Source organism: Patagioenas fasciata, chromosome 26 (genome assembly GCF_037038585.1).
Source record: "Patagioenas fasciata isolate bPatFas1 chromosome 26, bPatFas1.hap1, whole genome shotgun sequence".
Lineage (NCBI taxonomy): Eukaryota > Metazoa > Chordata > Aves > Columbiformes > Columbidae > Patagioenas > Patagioenas fasciata.
In genome coordinates this window covers 3,118,507-3,137,681 of record NC_092545.1, presented here as the reverse complement: position 1 = coordinate 3,137,681, position 19,175 = coordinate 3,118,507, and the positions used below count along the sequence as shown (strand labels likewise).

Here is a 19,175-nt window from a genome sequence, read left to right as displayed (position 1 = left end):
CCCACATCACACAAATACACAGAAGTTTATAAAATCAATTAAACCACGTGTGGCTGTGCCCGTTTGGGCCTTTTATTGAAAAAAAAAACACTTTTTCACTTATTTTTTGGTGGCTGGGCTGGGTGTTTTCCCCCAGCGAGGTGTCCGCTCGCTGCTTTGCTTCTGTCTTTTGCTAATTAATGAGGTTTGCTAATTAACAGCTGCTCACCCTGGGCAGGGGGCGCGGAGGGTGAGGGAAGCCCTGGGGTTGAAATGGAGGTGCTGGGGGGGTAGATGGGGGCTGGTTCTGGCCCCTCCAGATCACCGGGTTGGGAGCCCCTTGTCACCTGCTGGTTGTCACCCCGGGGGGACTGTGGGGTGGGGGAGAGTGGGGCTTTGGGTGCTTTTGAGGGGGTGCCTTGGTTCTCCCTGACCTGGGGGGGGCCTTGGGGAACGGGGGGCTCCCTGTATAGAATGGGGGGTTCCAGCACTAGGGGGGTCCCGGGTTCGTCCCTGGGGGTCCACGAGTTCCCTTTTGCTCCCCCCCCGGATCGAGTCCGCGTTGCCAGCTGGAGTTGACACCCCGCCCCTTTCGGCTTCCCGCTCCACCATTGGCTGCCCGGGCAGGAAGTGAGTCAGGGCCAGAGGCGTGGCAGGGCGTGCCGCCCAATGGGGTGCGGCACGGATGAAGCCAGTGGGCGGGGCGTCGCGGGGGGAGGCCGGGCCAACGGCGGGAGGGCGTGGAGCTCTCGGCCAATGACAGCGAGAGTGGGGCGTGGCCTCGGACACAGCCCCCTAACGCCCGCCCTCCCGTGAGGGCGCTGGGCGGGGCCTCCCTTCTCCTTCCTCCAATAGGCAGCGGCGGCAGCGGGACACCGCCCAATGAGCGGCGGCGGAGGGCGTGGCCTGGTGGAACGGCCGGGCGAGGCGGACAGACGGTGCCGCCGCCCCCCGCGCTCCGCCGGCCGCCGCAGCCGCTCCTGGCCCGGCGCTCCCAGCGGAGACATGGCGGCGTGCGGCGGGCTCAGCATCCAGCTGCTGCTGGAGGCGGCCGACTACCTGGAGCGGCGGGAGCGAGGTACCGCTGGCTCCCCACCCCGCCCCGGCCCGGTGCCCCCTGAGGCGGGCCCGGTGTGACCGGCGGCCCCGGTTGTGTCTCCGCAGAAGCCGAGCACGGCTACGCCTCGCTGCTGCCCGGCGGGAAGGACGGGGAGGCCCTGCGGCGCCGAGCCAAGGCCAGGAGGAGCGGCGGCGGCAGCAGGTACCGGGGAAACCCGCACCGGGAGCGGCCGCGGCCGGACGGACCCGCCGAGCTCTGCGGGCCGGTCCGGGCAGTGCGGGAGGGGCTGACCCCGGTGACCGGGCAGCTCCTGCTGTCACGGGGTGTGTGGCCGGGCTGGGGACCCTCCTGTCACCGGGGAACCGGGCTCGGTAAGGTGCCCCTGTCACCGGGTATATGGCCGGGGACACCCTCCTGTCACCGGGGGACCGGGCAGCTCCCGCTGTCATGGGACATGCGGTCACCAGGTCCCACTGTCCTGGGGCACCTGGCAGGGCTGGGGGGACCCTCCTGTCGCCGGTGACCAGGTCTGGTAGGATCGTTGTTACCAGTGGCTGTTGGGGCTGGGGACACCCTCCTGTCCCCAGGGGACCCTCCTGTCCCCACGTCCTGCTGTCACAGGGCTTGTGACTGGGAGGACCGGTGACAGGGTCTGGTCAGATCCCGCTGTCACCAGGTGCTGGCTGGGCTGGGGGGACCCTCCTGTCCCTCGGTGACCAAGCCCAGTAAGGTCCTGCTGTTATGGGGCACCTGGCAGGGCTGGGGGGGACCCTCCTGTCCCCAGGTGACCGGTTGGGTCCCACTGTCACCGGGTGTGTGTCCCCAGGCTTGGAGGACCCTCCTGTCCCCGGATGACCGTGTCTGGTAGGATCCTGCTGTCACCGGGAGCTGTTGGGGTTGGGGACACCCTCCTGTCCCCAGGGGACCCTCCTGTCCCCGGCTGACCAGGCAGGTCCCTCTGTTGCAGAGCGTGTGACAGGGCTGGGGACCCTTCTGTCCCCAGGGGACCTTCCTGTCCCCAGCTGACCGGGCAGGTCCCTCCGTCACAGGGCGTGTGACAGGGCTGGGGACCCTCCTGTCTCTGGGTGACCGAGCAGGTCCCGCTGTCATGGGGTGTGTGGCTGGGGGTCCCTCCTGTCACCGGGACCTCATGTTCTGCCTCAACCCCTGTGTCACCCCCGTGTCACGCCGTCCCCTTCCCTCCCCCCGAGGGGTCCCTGTTGTCACCCCCAATTCACGTCCCCCTTCCCGGTGTTTCCCCGGCACCTCCCCATGAGATACGAGGGAGAACCCGCCCGTTTGGGGCAAACCGGGGTGGGGACCGTGCGGGCGCCTGACGTGGCGCAATGTGGAACTTGGGCTTTTGATTTCAGCTTGTGCCGAGCTCGGGAAGTGAAACCATCCCCATCCGCCAGGATTCACCCTAAAGAAAGCGAGATTTTGTTCAACCGAGCGCAGGGAATCGCTTGGGTTTCATTCAACCCTTAAATTATATCACCAAGTCCTGCTTTCCTTTGAAAAAACTCCTTTTGTCGTGTTCAGGAGCAGGTCCCACCAGGTTTGGATTTTTTCCCGGGCTGTATTTAATTGCTCCTCGCAGACCCGGGGATTAATCCCCTAACGCTCCCGTGTTGTGTTTTATTTGCTCGCTCTCCCGCTCCCTACGCCGGTATCGCCTGTGTCGCGGAGTCCCCGTGTGCATTTTGCTCATTCCGGTGGTTTATTCAGCCGCTTTAAGAGCGTTAAAACCCCTTGGGTGTCATCGAGCTCCTGAGTGTCACCCCCATGCCAGGACATGTCTGGCACCTCGAAACAGCTTCGGGTGAAACACCGTTGTGTTCGTGCGGACGCGTCGCTGCGCTCGCCGGCTCGTTTCCAGCTGTTTGCCCAGGGAGGAGCGGTGTCACCAGACGTGCCACAGTGTCACAAACTCCCCGGCGTGCCGCGACCTTTGAGAGCCGGCACAGCCCAAATCGCAGCCACGTCCCCTCCCCGCGGGTTTCGGGGTGCGGGTGAAGCCTTGGGCTCCTCACCAAGTGAACTGCGGGTGTTTTTCGCACACTCTGAGTTTCCTTTTAGGAAGATTTAGATCACTGATCTGTGCTATATTCAAACCACGCAGCTGCCGTGGGTCCCATTCCCTTCTTTTTTGCTTAATTATCCTCCCCAAAATCCACCCAGAGCCTCGACGTGGGTTGTTCCTCACCGACATTAACGATGTTTCGCCTTTAATTAGAACCAGCGGCTTCTCGAGGTGTGAAGGGAGGAGCGGGTGGGAAGCGGCTCTTCCCGCACATCATCCCAGTGCCAATGCAGCGATTTGGGGTTTCGAGGGACAGAAAACAAGCAGCGGTTTGTGTTTCCTGCCTCCTCTTGCTTTGCCGAAATCAGGAGCTTCCAGGGCATTTGTGAACGGATTTAACGCCCACCGGGGCTTCACGTCGCGTTCGTTTGGGGCACAGGTTCTCCCGTTGCTTTCCTTGTGCGAGAAACCTTCAAAAAGCTGCTTTACAAACCAAACCCCACATGCCTCAAGGCACCTGTGCTGCCCCAAAACCCGCGTTCCATGCAACAGGGGCTGGTTGCATCGATACAGCAGCTTAATCTTAGTCCTAGTTCTAAAACTTAAGCCTCTCTGCTTTACAAATGCCATCTTTTGGGTTTACTGACCCTTTTATTGCTGTTTTTCTCCCATTTTCTCCATTGCACCGGGCTATGTGTCCATGCGGCCTTTTCACCATCCCCACTTCACCAAGCGACGCCAAATTCGCCGTTTTCCCACGTTTTTCCTAAATTAATCCCGATCACGGAGCCTAACGAAGGAGTCACTAATTGGTTCTTTCTCTTTCAGGTCAACGCACAACGAGATGGAAAAGAACAGGTGAGCGCTGGAGGTTTGCATGAATCGGATGGGGAGCGGGGGGGACAACGGGACAAAGTGACACCAAAAAGGGCCCTGATGTCGGATTTGCTATTGGAGCAGCTACGTGATAAAGAGGTGGGAATTCTATTTATCGGTTGGTTTGTATCTTGAGGCAGAACTGAGCCTGGTGTCGTGGGTTAGAAAAGCCCAGGGGGTTTTATTCCTCATGTGAAAAGAGTGAGAAAATGAGAATTTGGTGACTTCGGGCTCGCCCGGTGTCCCTGTCGCCTTCTTCAGCCCGAGTGGTGTCGCAATCCCATCGGTAACGTTGCACAAGCCGCAAATGCTCCGACTTTTCCTCCCCTTTGAGCGAGAAACGAGACAAACCCACCGCGCGATGCTCGCTCAGCCCTTCTCATTTATTACCACAAACCAGTGGGATTTGGGGGGTTTTAAGCATGGCAGCGGTTTCAGGGGGGCAGAAACGTGCTCTGACAGTCGGGTTGGAAGCGGAAACCCCGGTTGGCTCCGGCGTTGTGAAACCGGGCGCTCTTCGGCGCTGGCCGGGCGGGTTGTTGCTGCTCCTGCGCAACCTCTGCTGGGCAGGGCCGGCTGGGTTTTTTCCATTCCTTGTTTTTCGGGTGCGAACGGGGTATTTTGCTTTAGCAGCAGCTGAAAATCTTGATTTTGCTGCCGCGGGGCCAGCTTCTCGTCCTCATCTGTGCCCACAAAACCTCATCTTGGCCCACGTGTTCCGTCCACGTTGTAATTCTGGAGGGATTTGAGTGTGCAAGCGCCCGTTTCCTCCCCGCGTGCCCCAAACGGGCACTTGCAAACACCCGTCTGTCGGTGTCCATCGGGTGTTTCTAAGGTGGGTGTTGCAACCGCTGCCCGAAAACGTGCCCTGAAACTTGGGGTTGGGGCGTCTGTCACGGTGGGACCCCAAAATTAGTTGTAGGTGGACAACCGAGGTCCAAACCAGACTTATTCTGTCCAGGAAAGTCCAGCAAAACAACCGATTAGAAATGGGGTTTATACAATCGGTTAGCGCTCCGGTGACATAAAATACAGGCTCGGATATCAGTTGAGGAAGTTCTTGGGGTACAGTAAATAAGAATAATGGAGATGCACAGTGTGCATACACGTGGCTCATGAAAATGATACCAGCGCCATCCCTGACCCCAGGAAAATACACTTGTCTAGTGAGGAAAACACCCACACGTGGCGATGAGACAGTCCCGGTACCAGGAGGTCTCCCGGTTGTATTTTGGCCCACGGCTCCGAGAGGAGCACACAAAGGGAACATCGGCGAGAATCCCGTTTTTATAGTCTTGTCAGAGCTGGCTGTGGGCACTCAGAAGCTTCTCAGCTGCTCTGCACCCCCGCTCTGGCTATGGGTGCCCCAAAACGTCTCAGCACCCCCCCTGCTCTGGCTATGGGTGCCCAGAAACTTCCAGACCCCTCGTCCCCTCTCCTAACCAACTGACAGAGGGTTAACAAAAGGAGCTGTTAACTGCCTCATTGCAGGAGAGGGGCGATGTGCCCACACCCAGCGAAGGGAAGTGTGGGGCACAGGGGGATGTGCGTCTGCCATGGTGTCAAACGCGGGGAAGCAGCCGGTGCCGGAGCAGCTCGGGCACTGTGAGCCAAGGGACAACCCTGAGGAACCGGAGTGTCCTTGTCAGTGCTTTGTGAGCGATAGAACCTGAACCGACGTGTTAATGCTGAGAAAATCGGGGTGTGACGCAGGTTCCCAGCGCCAAGCAGCCGGTGCTGCATCCCTTTGGATACCTGCTGCTGTTCCAGCCACGGCGATGGAGCCAAAACTGACCCGTTCCAACTGGGTTTCCAGCTCCACAGCGTCTGTCCCGGTGCTACCAAAGTGACGTGGTGACCGAGCAGCGTCCCCGCAGTAAAGCTTTTTGGGAGGAGAAAGCCCAAAAGCGGGTTTGCTCGCCCAAAAAGCCGTGTTCTTCGGCAGCTCCTTGCCAGCAAACGCCCCAAAAGGCGCTGTGGTTTGTCGGTGGCATCAGCCAGAGCTGCAGTTGTTTTTTGGGGGTGTCCCGTTGTCCGGCTGCGGTTTTCTCGGTGTTTTCTATCATGTTCATCAGTTGAGCAGTTCGATCTGTTGGCACCCAGACCTGATGCTCTAAGGTGAACTCTGAAACCTTTGGAAAGTCCTTGACAACTCCAAATGTATTGCCTTATATTCTTATATATTATTATATGTTTCTACTACATCCGATCCAGGATTACCTCCAGTTCTTTCCTACAGCCGCTTACTTACTTAGTTTTATAGTCATTCATATACTTCATTCATTTACATCACACTTTCAGAATCACGAAACACAGTTCCCAGATAACGTGTGTTAAAGCAACAGCATGTTTTAGTTTCAAGTCGTAGGCGTTGGGGTTGTGTGTGTGTATGTGCACCCGGGATGTGCATTTGGGTTGTTACAGCGATGGTTCTGTGTTATATTTCTCCTCGGCGTTGCCGGGGTGGATGCGGTGAACCCCGTGTTGTGTTTGCAGGCGCGCGCACCTGCGGCTGTGCCTGGAGAAGCTCAAGGGGCTGGTGCCGCCGGGCGCTGACGCCGGGAGACACACCACGCTGAGCCTGCTGACCCGCGCACAGTCCCACATCAAGGTGAGCGACACGGGGCGCGGATCCCGGCGATGGGTTACGGATCAGGCACGGACGCGTTTTGCACAGGATCCCAGAATGTGAGGGGTTGAAGGGCCCTGGAAAGCTCATCCAGTGCAATCCCCCATGGAGCAGGAACACCCAGCTGAGGTTCCACAGGAAGGGGTCCAGGCGGGTTTGAATGTCTGCAGAGAAGGAGACTCCACAACCTCCCTGGGCAGCCTGGGCCAGGCTCTGACACCCTCACCGGGAACAAGTTTCTTCCCAAATTTAAGTGAAACCTCCTGTGTTCCAGTTTGCACCCATTGCCCCTTGTCCTGTCACTGGTTGTCACCGAGAAGAGCCTGGCTCCATCCTCCTGACACTGCCCCTTTAGATCTCTGTGAACATGAATGAGGTCCCCCCTCAATCTCCTCTTCTCCAGCTCCAGAGCCCCAGCTCCCTCAGCCTTTCCTCACACGGGAGATGCTCCACTCCCTTCAGCATCTTGGTGGCTGCGCTGGACTCTCTGCAGCAGTTCCCTGTCCTTCTGGAACTGAGGGGCCACAACTGGACACAATATTCCAGGTGTGGTCTCCCCAGGGCAGAGCAGAGGGGCAGGAGAACCTCTCTGACCTACTGACCACCCCCCTGTCCCTCTCTATCCTTTACACTTGGACTCAAAAGGTTTCTCCTCACTGGGTGTGATTAGAGCTTTAGGAGCTGAGGGGTAACCAGGGCAGCGCTGGCGTCGGCCGGTGCTTAACTCCCTGGTTATCAGAGGCTCTGAAAATGTGTAAATAGGATGGGACAAGATCCAGCGCAGCTGCAGGGAGAAGCTGGAGCGAGTTGAGAGGAGGGAATGGAGCTGGTGAGGGGCTGGAGCACAAGTGTGATGGGAGCGGCTGAGGGACCTGGGGGTTCAGCTGGAGAACAGGAGCTGAGGGGAGACCTTCTGATCTCTGAACTGCCTGAAAGGAGCTTGGAGCCAGGGGGGTCGGGCTCTGCTCCCCAGGAACAAGCGCCAGGAGCAGAGGAAACGGCCTCAAGTTGCGCCAGGGGAGGTTGAGGTTGGATGTGGGAACAATTTCTTCCCCAAAGGGCTGTGGGGCATTGGAACAGGCTGCCCAGGGCAGTGCTGGAGTCACCATCCCTGGAGGGCTGGACAGACGGACATGAGGTTCTCAGGAGATGGGGCAGTGCCAGGGGTGGGTTATGAGTGGACTCCATGATCTTGAGTGGCTTTTCCAACCAAAACAATTCACAGATTCTCAGGCACCCTGAGCAGGGCCCTGTGCTGGAGCAGGAGCCCTCGGCAGCTGCTGGTGGTCGCGCTTTGTTACCTCAGGCAGCAAAAACCACGTTTCACTCGAAGCTGGGGGCTCAGGTCTGTTCTCTCCCGCCCTCTGCAGAAGCTCGAGGACTACGACCGGCGAGCCGTGCACCAGATCGAGCAGCTGCAGCGGGAGCAGCGGCACCTGAAGCGGCAGCTGGAGAAGCTGGGGGTGGAGCGGACGCGCACGGACAGCGTGGGCTCGGCCGTGTCCTCGGAGCGCTCCGACTCGGACCGCGGTGAGTCCCGTCCCGCGGCGGCGCCGGGCCCGGCTCCGTCCGGCCGCGGCGTAACCCCAACGTCCCTCTTGCAGAAGAGATCGACGTGGACGTGGAGAGCATGGACGACCTCCCCGCCGACCTCGACTGGAGCAGCAGCAGCCCCAGCGACTCGGACGAGCGGGGCAGCCTGCAGAGCGTCTGCAGCGACGAGGGCTACTCCAGCGCCGGCCTGAAGCGCTTGAAGCTGCAGAGCGGCCACAAACCCTCTCCCGGGCTATAAGAAGCGGATCCCGGAGCTGCTCCACCCGTCGCTGTTTCCCCTCTGGATCTCCTTAGGTAGCACACCCGACCGTCCCGCCGCTCTGCACCTCGAGCGTCCCCGCGTCCCGCAGACCGACGCAAAGCTGAGCTTTGCCCAAGTCCTAAACCGCGCGGGGCTGCGGGCGATGCTGCTCCCCGAGCTCGGCCCCGGCGCGCCCGCCGGCTTCTCTTCCCGTCCAAACTCCCTCTGCACACCGAACATTCCAACCGCGCTGCGCCCGAGGACGTCACGGCGCTGGCAGTGACCTCCGCACGCTCGCTGTCCCGTGTCCCCACATCTGCCCGGCGACTTCACGTACGCGCTGGTCGGCGGCGAGGCCCAAACGCCGCGTTTTGGGTGAGGATCCAGGGACGGAGCTGCACTCGGGCGGTTTGGAGCGCGGGGACGAGTCGGTGTCGGCACACCGAGCGTTTCGGCTGCGTCACGTCCCGCGGGGGCACAGGAGTTGTACCGGAGTGCCCCAAACCTGCTCCCGTCCCCACGCCGTCCCGGCTCTGCGCGTCGCCCTCGCTCCACCATCCCCTTCTCCTCTTGTCTCGGGGACAATTTAATTCTACCTCGGAGAGACGAACCAAGACGATCTCCAGCCCTTTAGCACAAAAAACCAAGACGATGCCTCAGCCGTTGGCCAGAAGCGACGCCGGGTCCTGTTCCAGCCACCGCTCAGCAATAACCGGGGGGTCCCCCCGGGCGGCCCAAACGCTTCCCCAGCCACGGGAGGAGCTTTCGGGGCACCGAACGGGCTCCCCGAGGATTTCGGTCGCCGCCTTCGCACCCAAACACGCCAAGAAAAGGGGCAGAGCCCCCAGCGCCCGTAGCGGGGGGGTCCGGCCCGAGAGCCCAGGGAATGTACAGAGACGCCAGCTAGAAATCCTATTTATTCCTTTTTCTACCCTACGACTTTCTGCCTTTTCTAGACGTTTTCAGACTTGGATAAGTAGATGTTGCGCTAACAGATGCTTCTTTGCCCATCGAGCTCCGAGGGCTTTTCCATCCCCCGGGGGGGACAAACCCTCAGCACCCCCGGCTCCCAAAAACGGAGGGAAGAAGGCAAAAAGATGGAAAGCACAGAGACAAAACCACAGGATATCGGCATTTTGAGGCCTGAAGCCGGGGAGGTCGGGGCAGCTCCGTGGGGAGGGAAGCGCGGGTACGGGGGTTTGTGTCGGTGGGACAGACCCAGGTCTTGAGGTTTCGACTCGTTTTTCGGTGCTGTGCCTGTTTGAGTGGCATCTGTTGGTGAAATGACATGCGGGGGTGGCTTTATTGTTTTCCCCCCCTTCTTTTGCCCCCCCTTCTTTCCCCCTTCTTTCCCCCCTTCCCCCCCTTCTTTCCCCCCCTTCCCCCCTCTTTCCCCCCCTCTTTCCCCCCCTCTTTCCCCCCCTCTTTCCCCCCCTCTTTCCCCCCCTCTTTCCCCCCCTCTTTCCCCCCTTTCCCCCCCCTCCCCCCTCTCCCCCCTTTCCCCCCTTTTCCCCCCCCTTTGCCCCTCTTCCCCCCCTTCCCCCCCTCTTCCCCCCCTCTTCCCCCCCTCTTCCCCCGTCTTTCCCCCCCCTTCCCCCCCCTTTTCCCCCTCTTTTCCCCGCTTCCCCCTCCCCCCCCTTTTCTTCTTCCCCCCCCTTTTCTTCTTCCCCCCCCGTTTCTCCCTCCCCCCTTTCTCCCCTCCCCTTTCTCCCCTCCCTTTTCTCCCCCCCTTTTCTCCCCCCCATTTTCCACCCCCACCCCCGCCCCATTGCCAGCAGCACATCCCCAATCCCGACCCCCCAGAACACCCCAAACCCGCACCCCGGCCCCTCGGGCCCCACAACCCCCCGACCACCAGCATCCCCATTAACAACCCGCACACAGGACCCTTTGACAGCTCCCGCCGCACCCCCGGGGTCTCCAGGAGCCGCTGCCACCTCCCCCCGCGCCAAAACCCCCTTTTTGGGTTGGTTTTGTCACTTCCTGTTCGCATCCCGAGCCAGGTTGGTTGGGCTTTATTTTTCTTACATTTTAATTGTGCTTTCCCATCATTTTCCCCATTCGTTTCTTCTCCAACACCCACGCGGCTCCGGGTTCGTGTTGGTTTATCTGGGACCCCGTTGTTGTCACCGGGACCCCCCCGTCCCCCTCCCGTGGTGCTTTTTTTCGGACGCGTTTTTTAGGAACTCCGTGTTTTAGACCTTTTGCTGTGTTTTTGGATATTTCTGGATTGTTCCACTGTTAGAAATAAATTATTTCATTATGAAAGAGATGCATGTGCTGGGGGAGGGGGGGGGCACTGGGAGCTGCTGGGTGCAAACTGGGAGCTCAGTGCTGCCTACTGGGAGTAACTGGATGTGACTGGGAGTAACTGGGAGGGTACTGAGTGCCTACAGGGAGCTTCTCTGTGTGTACTGGGAGCTCCTGGGTGCAAATTGGGAGCTCAGTGCTGCCTACTGGGAGTGACTGGGAGTAACTGGGAGTGTACTGGGTGCCTACAGGGAGCTTCTCTGGGTGTACTGGGAGCTCCTGGGTGCAAATTGGGAGCTCAGTGCTGCCTACTGGGAGTAACTGGGAGTGTACTGGGTGCCTACAGGGAGCTCCTCTGTGTGTACTGGGAGCTCCTGGGTGCAAATTGGGAGCTCAGTGCTGCCTACTGGGAGTGACTGGGAGTAACTGGGAGTGTACTGGGTGCCTACAGGGAGCTTCTCTGGGTGTACTGGGAGCTCTTCGGTGCAAATTGGGAGCTCAGTGCTGCCTACTGGGAGTGACTGGGAGTAACTGGGAGTGTACTGGGTGCCTACAGGGAGCTTCTCTGGGTGTACTGGGAGCTCCTGGGTGCAAATTGGGAGCTCAGTGCTGCCTACTGGGAGTAACTGGGAGTGTACTGGGTGCCTACAGGGAGCTCCTCTGTGTGTACTGGGAGCTCCTGGGTGCAAACTGGGAGCTCAGTGCTGCCTACTGGGAGTGACTGGGAGTAACTGGGAGTGTACTGGGTGCCTACAGGGAGCTCCTCTGTGTGTACTGGGAGCTCCTGGGTGCAAACTGGGAGCTCAGTGCTGCCTACTGGGAGCTCCTCTGTGTGTACTGGGGGTGACTGGGAGCTTGCCGGTGCATACTGGGAGCTCCTGGGTGCAAACTGGGAGCTCAGTGCTGCCTACTGGGAGTGACTGGGAGCTACTGGAAATGCCCAGGAGCTTCTGCGTGCAAACTGGGAGCTGCTGGGTGCAAATTGGGAGCTCACTGCTGCTTACTGGGAGTGACTGGGAGCTCCTGCGTGCATACTGGGAGCTCACTACTGCTTACTTCAAGCTGCTGGGTGCAAACTGGGAGCTCAATGCTGCCTACTGGGAGCTCCTCTGTGTGTACTGGGGCTGACTGGGAGCTTGCCGGTACATACTGGGAGCTCCTCTGTGTGTACTGGGAGCTCAGTGCTGCCTACTGGGAGTAACTGGATGTGACTGGGAGTGTACTGGGTGCCTACAGGAAGCTTCTTTGCGTGCAAACTGGGAGCTGCTGGGTGCATACTGGGAGCTCAGTGCTGCATACTGGGAGTAGCTGGGAGCTATTGGAAGTGCCCAGGAGCTTCTGCATGCATACTGGGAACTGCTGAGTGCAAACTGGGAGCTCAGTGCTGCCTACTGGGAGTGACTGGGAGCTCGTGTGTGCAAACTGGGAGCTCCTGCGTGCATACTGGGAGCTTAATGCTGCTTACTGGGAGCTCCTGGGTGCATACTGGGACATCACTGCTGCTTAGTGGGACATCACTGCTGCTTACTGGGAGCTGCTGGGTGTGTACTGGAAGTGACTGGGAGCTTGCCGGTACATACTGGGAGCTTCTCTGTGTGTGCTGGGAGCTCAGTGCTGCCTACTGGGAGTAACTGGATGTGACTGGGAGTGACTGGGTGCCTACAGGGAGCGTCTCTGTGTGTACTGGGAGCTGCTGCTGCTGCCTACTGGGAGTAAGTGGGGGTTACTGGGAGGGACTGGGAGCTCCTGGGTGCAAACTGGGAGCTGCCGCTGCCTGTGGTGGGTGGAGCAGCACCCAGGAGGGGGCAGATAATGAATCAGGTAATTAAACAGGTAATTAAACCCCAGGTAAGGAAGCTCCACCAGCAGCAGGGACCGGGCAGGTGACACCAGCCCCACACGTCCCCAACACCCCTGTTGTCCCCTCTGGGTCACAGGCAAGGGGGTGACCAACAGGGTGACAGCAGCTGCTGCCACCATTGTCACCATCGCCACAGCTGACACTGTGGCCTGCTGGGATGTCCCCTACATGTGGGACACATGGGGTGGCACAGGGGGTGACAGAAGGACCTGGGGCATACAGGGTGACATGTGGGGTGGCTTTGGGGACACAGGAGGTGGCAGAAGCATTGGGGACACAGGAGGTGGCACCTGATGTGGCACATGAAGGCACAGGAGGTGACAGAAGGACCTGGGATACCCCAAGTGGCTTTCGGGACACAGGAGGAGGCAGAAGGAGCTGGGACACATGAGGTGGCACACGGGGTAACTTTGGGGACACAGGAGGTGGCAGAAGGACCTGAGACATGCCAGGTGGCACATGGGGTGGCTTTGGGGGTGCTAGAGGTGATAGAAGGACCTGGGACACCCCCAGGTGGCACATGGGGTGGCTTTGGGGACACAGGAGGTGGCAGAAGGACCTGAGGCACATGAGGTGACACACGTGGTGGCTTTGGAGACACAAGGAAGTGGCAGAAGGAGCTGGGACACATAGGGTGGCTTTGGGGACACGGGAGGTGGCATGTGGGGGTACAGGAGGTGGCATCAAGGACCTGGGATACACCAGGTGGCACATGGGGTGGCTTTGGGGACACGGGAGGTGGCATGTGGGGGTACAGGAGGTGGCAGAAGGACCTGGGACACCCCCAGGTGGCACATGGGGTGGCTTTGGGGACACAGGAGGTGGCAGAAGGACCTGAGGCACATGAGGTGACACACGTGGTGGCTTTGGAGACACAAGGAAGTGGCAGAAGGAGCTGGGACACATAGGGTAGCTTTGGGGACACGGGAGGTGGCAAAAGGAGCTGGGACATGTGAGGTGGCATGTGGGGGTACAGGAGGTGGCAGAAGGACCTGGGATACACCAGGTGGCACAAGGGGTGGCTTTGGGGACACGAGGAAGTGGCAGAAGGAGGTGGGACACCCCAGGTGGCTTTGGGGCTGCTGGAGGCAATAGAAGGACCTGGGACACACAGGGTGGCACATGGAATGACCCTGGGGACACAGGACCAGTTCTGGGCACAACGCGTCTTTATTGCCGCGGTGTCCCCGTGTCCCTAGAGGAACTTGTAGGGGATGCGCGCGGGCAGCGTCTGCAGCTCCAGGCGCACGGGGCACTTGTAGAAGTGGCTCAGGAGGGTCTCGCTGTAGCCCAGCAGGAAGTAGAGCTTCTGGGGCGGCAGCGTCTGCACCAGCGCCGCGCTCAGCACCAGCACGTTCCCGCGGCGCCGCAGCACCGGCGCGTCCGCCAGCGCCCCGGGGAACGTCCCGCGCAGGAAGCGCCGCAGGAACGCGTCCTCCAGCGCCCGCTCCGCCGCGCCCGCCTCGCCGCACAGGTTCCCTGAGGGGACACGGGGACACGGCGCCAGGTCGTCCCATGCGGCCCTGGCCACGGCGTGTCACTGTGCCCCGCGGTGACCGTGTGGCCCTCTGCGCAGGATGCCCCGGTGTCCCATATGGCCCTGTCCCCACTGTGTCACCATGTCCCACGGTGACTGTGTGGCCCACCCCCAGGATGCCCTGGTGTCCCTCATGTCCCTGTCTCCATGTCCCTGTCCCCACCGTGTCCCTGTGCCCCGCAGTGACCGTGTGGCTCATCCTCAGGATGCCCCAGTGTCCCTGTCTCCATGTCCCTGTGCCCACCGTGTCCCTGTGTCCATGTGCCCCATGGTGACAATGTGTCCCATCCCCAGGATGCCCCAGTGTCCCACATGTCCCTGTCCCCACCATGTCCCTGTGCTCTGTGGTGACCGTGTGGCACACTCCTGGGATGCTCCAGTGTCCCTTATGTCCCCATCCCCACCATGTCCCTGTGTCCTTGTGCCCCACGGTGACCGTGTGGCCCATTCCTGGGATGCCCCAGTGTCCCTCATGTCCCTGTCCCCAGTGCTCACATGGCCCATATGTCCCCATCCCCACCATGCCCCATCCCCACACTGCCCTCGTGACCCACCTGTCCCTGTCCCCACCGTGTCCCTGTGCCCTGTGGTGGCCATGTGTCCCATCCACAGGATGCCCCGGTGTCCCACGTGCTCCTGCCCACACGGTCCCCATGTCCCCCCACCACTGTCCCCACAATGTCCACATTCGCCGTGTCCCCATGCCCCCCCATGCCCACGTGTCCTGTCTCCACGTACCACACACGTCCCTGTCCCCACAACACCCTACAGCCCATCCCCATGACACCCTTGTCCCCCATGTCCCCATCCCCACAATGCCCCCCACGTCCCACACATCCCCACCACAGTGTCACTGTCCCCAGGTCCCTGGGTGACCCACCAGTGTGCAGGGACAGCCACCCCTTGCGGTGGCCGATGTAGTGCGGGGCGTGCGCCTCCTCGTACGTCACCAGCTTGTCCCCTTTGCCCACGCGCACCCGCGCCGCCCGCGTCTGCGGGGACAAGGGGTCAGAGGGGGGGACACCTGGGAGAGGGGTGGGGACACCCAGGAGCGGGTGGTGACACCCCCAGGACTCACCTTGAGGCAGGCGGGGGTGGTGTGGAGGAGCCGGGTGCCAGCGGGGACACGGTGGATGAGGGACACTGCCTGGTGAGGGGACAGGGTGAGCGACAGCGGGCCCTGGTGTCCCCAACACCCAGTGTCCCCCAGCCCTGGAGCCCCCCCACCCTGTGCCCCCCTGCTCCTGTCCCCAGAGAGGAGCCACCACCCCACAGGGTGTCCCTGTCCCCTCCTGCGACCAGTGACCCCCTGTACCCAGTGTCCCCAGTGTCTCCCACACCCGCTGTCCCCTACACTGTGTCCCCCACACCCACTGTCCCCTATATTCAGTGTCCCTAGTGGCCCCCATACCCAGTGATTCCTATACCCTGTATCCCAAATGTCCCCCCCTCAGTGTCCCCTGTCCCCAGCGTCCCCAGTACCTGCTGTCCCCTATTCCCAGTGTCCCCAGACCCCCCCAGCCCATAACCCCCCAGCCCAGAGTCCCCGGTGCCCCCATAACCAATGTCCCCCATCTCCAGTGTCCCCCTGTCCCCCACCCCTGGTGTCCCCCCACCAATGTCCCAGAGCCCCCCCATGCCCACAACTTCCCCCGGCCTGAGCCCCCCATCCCTGGTGTCCCTTATACTCAGTGTCCCCCACAACTGGTGTCGCCTATTCCCAGTGTGCCCTATACCCAGTGTCCCCAGACCCCACGCCCATGCCCACATCTCCCCCAGGCCTGGAGCCCCCTGTCCCTGGTGTCCCCTATATCCAGTGTCCCTGGTGTCCCCAGAGCCCCCCATAACCAGTGTCCTCCATGTCCCCTATATTCAGTGTCCCCATGTACCCCATACCCGGTGTTCCCCACGTTCCCTATATTCGGTGTCCCTGGTGTCCCCATGTCCCCTATACCTGGTGTCCCCCGTATCCAGTGTCCCCCATACCCGGTGTCCCCAGTGTCCCCTATACCCAGTGTCCCACATACCAGGTGTCCCCCATACCCGGTGTCCCCAGATCCGCCCCCCAGCCCACAACCCCCCAGGCCTGGAGCCCCCGGTGTCCCCACTCGCAGTGTCCCCCCTGTCCCAGTGTCCCCCTATCCCCACCCTCAGTGTCCCCCTGTCCCCTGTCCCCCCGTCCCTCACCCGCAGCGCCCTGGCAGCCGCGGGCGCCGCCATCTTGGCACGGGGAGGCGGGCGGGGCAGCGCCCCCTGGCGGCTGGAGGCCGCGCCGGAGGAACGGGGTGCGGGGAGACGGGGGTACCGGGGTAATGGGGGACACTGGGAGCACCGGGGTACCGGGAGCACGGGGGTAATGGGGATACTGGGGGTACTGCGGTAATGAGGATTAATGGGGGTACTGGGAGGTAGTGGGGGTAATGGGGGACACTGGGACCACTGGGGGTACTGCGGTAATGAGGATTAATGGGAGCACTGGGGTAATGATGGTTAATGGGGGTACTGGGAATAATGTGGGATACTGGGAGCACTGGGGGGTAATGGGGGTAACAGGGGTAATGGGGGACACTGGGAACACTGGGGGTACTGGGAACACTGGGGTAATGTAGGTAATGGGGGTATTGGGGTAATGAGGGTTAATGGGGGTACTGGGGTAATGGGGGATACTGGGAGCACTGGGGGGTAATGGGGGTAGTGGGGGTAATGGGGGACACTGGGAGCACTCGGGGTACTGGGAACACTGGGGTAATGTAGATAATGGGGGTAATGAGGTAATGGGGGTACTGGGGTAATGGGGGATACTGGGAGCACTGGGGGGTAATGAGGGACACTGGGAGCACTGGGGGCACTGGGGTAATGTGGGTAATGGGGGTATTGGGGTAATGAGGCTTAATGAGGGTTAATGGAGGTACTGGGTTAATGGGGGATACTGGGAGCACTGGGGGGTACTAGGGGTAGTGGGGGCAATGGGAGATACTGGGAGCACTGGGGTATTGGGGGTACTGGGAGTTAATGGGGGTACTGGGCAGACGGGGGGTACTTGTGTTAGTGGGGAGTACTGGAGGGAGACTGGAAGTGCTGGGGATACTGGGGAAAACTGGTGGCCCTGGAGTTAATGGGGGTTACTGGGAGATACTGGGCAAACAGGGTACTGGGAGCACTGGAGGTAGTGGGTGTAACTGGGGTACTGGAAATAATGGGGAATACTGGGGGCTACTGGGGAAGCTGGGGGTATTGGGAGCAATGGGGAGCACTGGGGGATGCTAGAGAAACTGGGGATACTGGGGTTAATGGGGGTACTGGGGGATACTGGGGAAACTGGGAGTACTCTGGGGTACTGGGAGGCACTGGGAGTACTGGGGGGCACTGGGGTGTACTGGGCATTACTGGGGGGCACTGGAGGTACTGGGGGGCACTGTGGATACCAGGGGACAGTGGGGGGAACTGGGGGGTACTGGGCACCCCAGGGTGGTTGGGGGGGCCGGGGGTGTCTCTGTCCTGTCCCCCTGTCACCCTCCCAGGACAGGGGGGGCAGGGATGACAGAGGATGGTGGCTTCATGGCGGGGACAGGGACACGGACAGAGCCCCCTGTGTCCCCCCCCGGTGGCTTTGGGGTTTGTGATGTCCCCAAGATTGCCAGGAACAGGAGGTGTCACTGTCCCCCCATGTCCCCTCCTGTCCCACCCCATGGCCCTGTCGCCCTGATCCCAATGTCCTCCCCAGGTCCCACCTTGTCCCCATTCCCCCAGTGTCCCCACACTCTCTCCTTCCCCTCCATGTCCCCATGGTGTCCCCTTGTGTTCCCCCCCTTCCCAAAGTCCCCTCGGGTCTCCACAGGGTCCCCTTGTTCCCCCCATCCATCCATCCAGTCCCCAAAGTCCTCCAGGTCCCTCCCGTGTCCCCCAATGTCCCCCTGCTCTCTCCTTCCCCCCCTCCTCCCAGTTTCCCCAATGTCCCCACGTCCCTATGGTCTCCCTTTGTCCCCTCAATGTCTCCTCCAATGTCTGTGTCCCCCATGGCCCTGCTGACCCCCAATGTCCCCCCTGCCCCCCCCAGTGTCCCCCACGTGTCCCTGCTGACCTCCCTGTGTCTCTGCTGACCCCCCTGTGTCCCCGCTGACCCCCGTGTCCTTACTGACTCCCCCATGTCCCCTCTGACTCCCCCGTGTCCCTGTGTCCCCCGTGTCCCCTCTGACCCCGCCGTGTCCCCTCTGACACCCCCTGTCCCCTCTGACTCCCCGTGTCCCTGTGTCCCCTCTGACCAACCCGTGTCTCTGTGTCCCCGCTGACCCCCTGTGTCCCCTCTGACCCCCCCGTGTCCCCGTGTCCCCCGTATCCCGTGTCCCGTGTGTCGCAGCGCGTGTGCGGTCGGCGCCGCTGGGGGGCGCTGTGCAGGAGGCTGCTCGGCCCCGCTCTGGGGCGCCCCCGGGCGGCGCGGGGGCGGCACCACGACCCCACCCCCCCTGCGCTGCTGCCCCCCCCGCCCTGAGCACCCGCAGAGCCCCTCCCGCCCCTCCCCCCTCCCAGGGGACCCAGGCGTCCGGGCCGCGCCCGTGTACGAGGGCTCTCGAGTGGGGGTGGGGCCGCGGCGGTTCAGAGCCTTGACGGGAATGGGGGGAGGGGGGGCGCACCCATGGGTGCGGGGGGGGGGGGAATGGGGGCACATGGGGGTAAAAGGGCACATTGGGGGTGGGGACATGGGGGGACGTGGGGATGTGGGGGGACAGGGGGACATGGGGATGGGGGGATATGGGGGGGGACATGGCGGGGGGGACATGAGGGGATGGGGACATGGGGGTACAGGGGGACATGGGTGTAAATGGCACATGCGGGGGCTGGGGACGTGGGAACGTGGGGCAGACATAGGGGGTGGGAATGTGGGGACATGGGGAACATGGGGATGGGGGGACATGAGGGGATGTGAGGACATGGGAATATGGGGGGACATGGGAATGTGGGGGTGTAAGAACACAGGGACATGAGGAGACAGGGGTATGGGGGGTGGGGACATGAGGGGACAGTGGGACATGAGGGGACATGGGGGTATGGGGCCATGGGGGTACAGGGGGATATGGGGTTGGGGGACATGATGGGTGGGGATGTGAGGGGACATGGGGCTATAGGGGGACATGGGGGTACAGGGGAACATGGCGGGGGACATAGGA

The 19,175-nt window shown here is 61.5% G+C and overlaps 2 protein-coding genes across 2 annotated transcripts; one reads left to right on the top strand and one right to left on the bottom strand.

Annotated features, from left to right (window-relative positions):
• The first annotated feature begins 899 nt into the window (after window positions 1–899).
• MXD1 (MAX dimerization protein 1) lies at window positions 900–8,425 on the top strand. Its single transcript, XM_065856645.2, has 6 exons — window positions 900–1,057; window positions 1,144–1,240; window positions 3,891–3,920; window positions 6,435–6,549; window positions 7,938–8,097; window positions 8,172–8,425. The coding sequence occupies exons 1-6, from the start codon at window positions 985–987 to the stop codon at window positions 8,357–8,359; spliced, it is 663 nt and encodes a 220-aa protein (XP_065712717.1). The 5' UTR covers window positions 900–984; the 3' UTR covers window positions 8,360–8,425.
• A 5,199-nt stretch (window positions 8,426–13,624) lies between these two features.
• MRPS24 (mitochondrial ribosomal protein S24) lies at window positions 13,625–16,257 on the bottom strand. Its single transcript, XM_065856754.2, has 4 exons — window positions 16,198–16,257; window positions 15,089–15,157; window positions 14,891–15,002; window positions 13,625–13,952 (listed from the first exon to the last, which is right to left on the bottom strand). The coding sequence occupies exons 1-4, from the start codon at window positions 16,228–16,230 to the stop codon at window positions 13,669–13,671; spliced, it is 498 nt and encodes a 165-aa protein (XP_065712826.1). The 5' UTR covers window positions 16,231–16,257; the 3' UTR covers window positions 13,625–13,668.
• Between the last annotated feature and the right edge of the window lie 2,918 nt (window positions 16,258–19,175).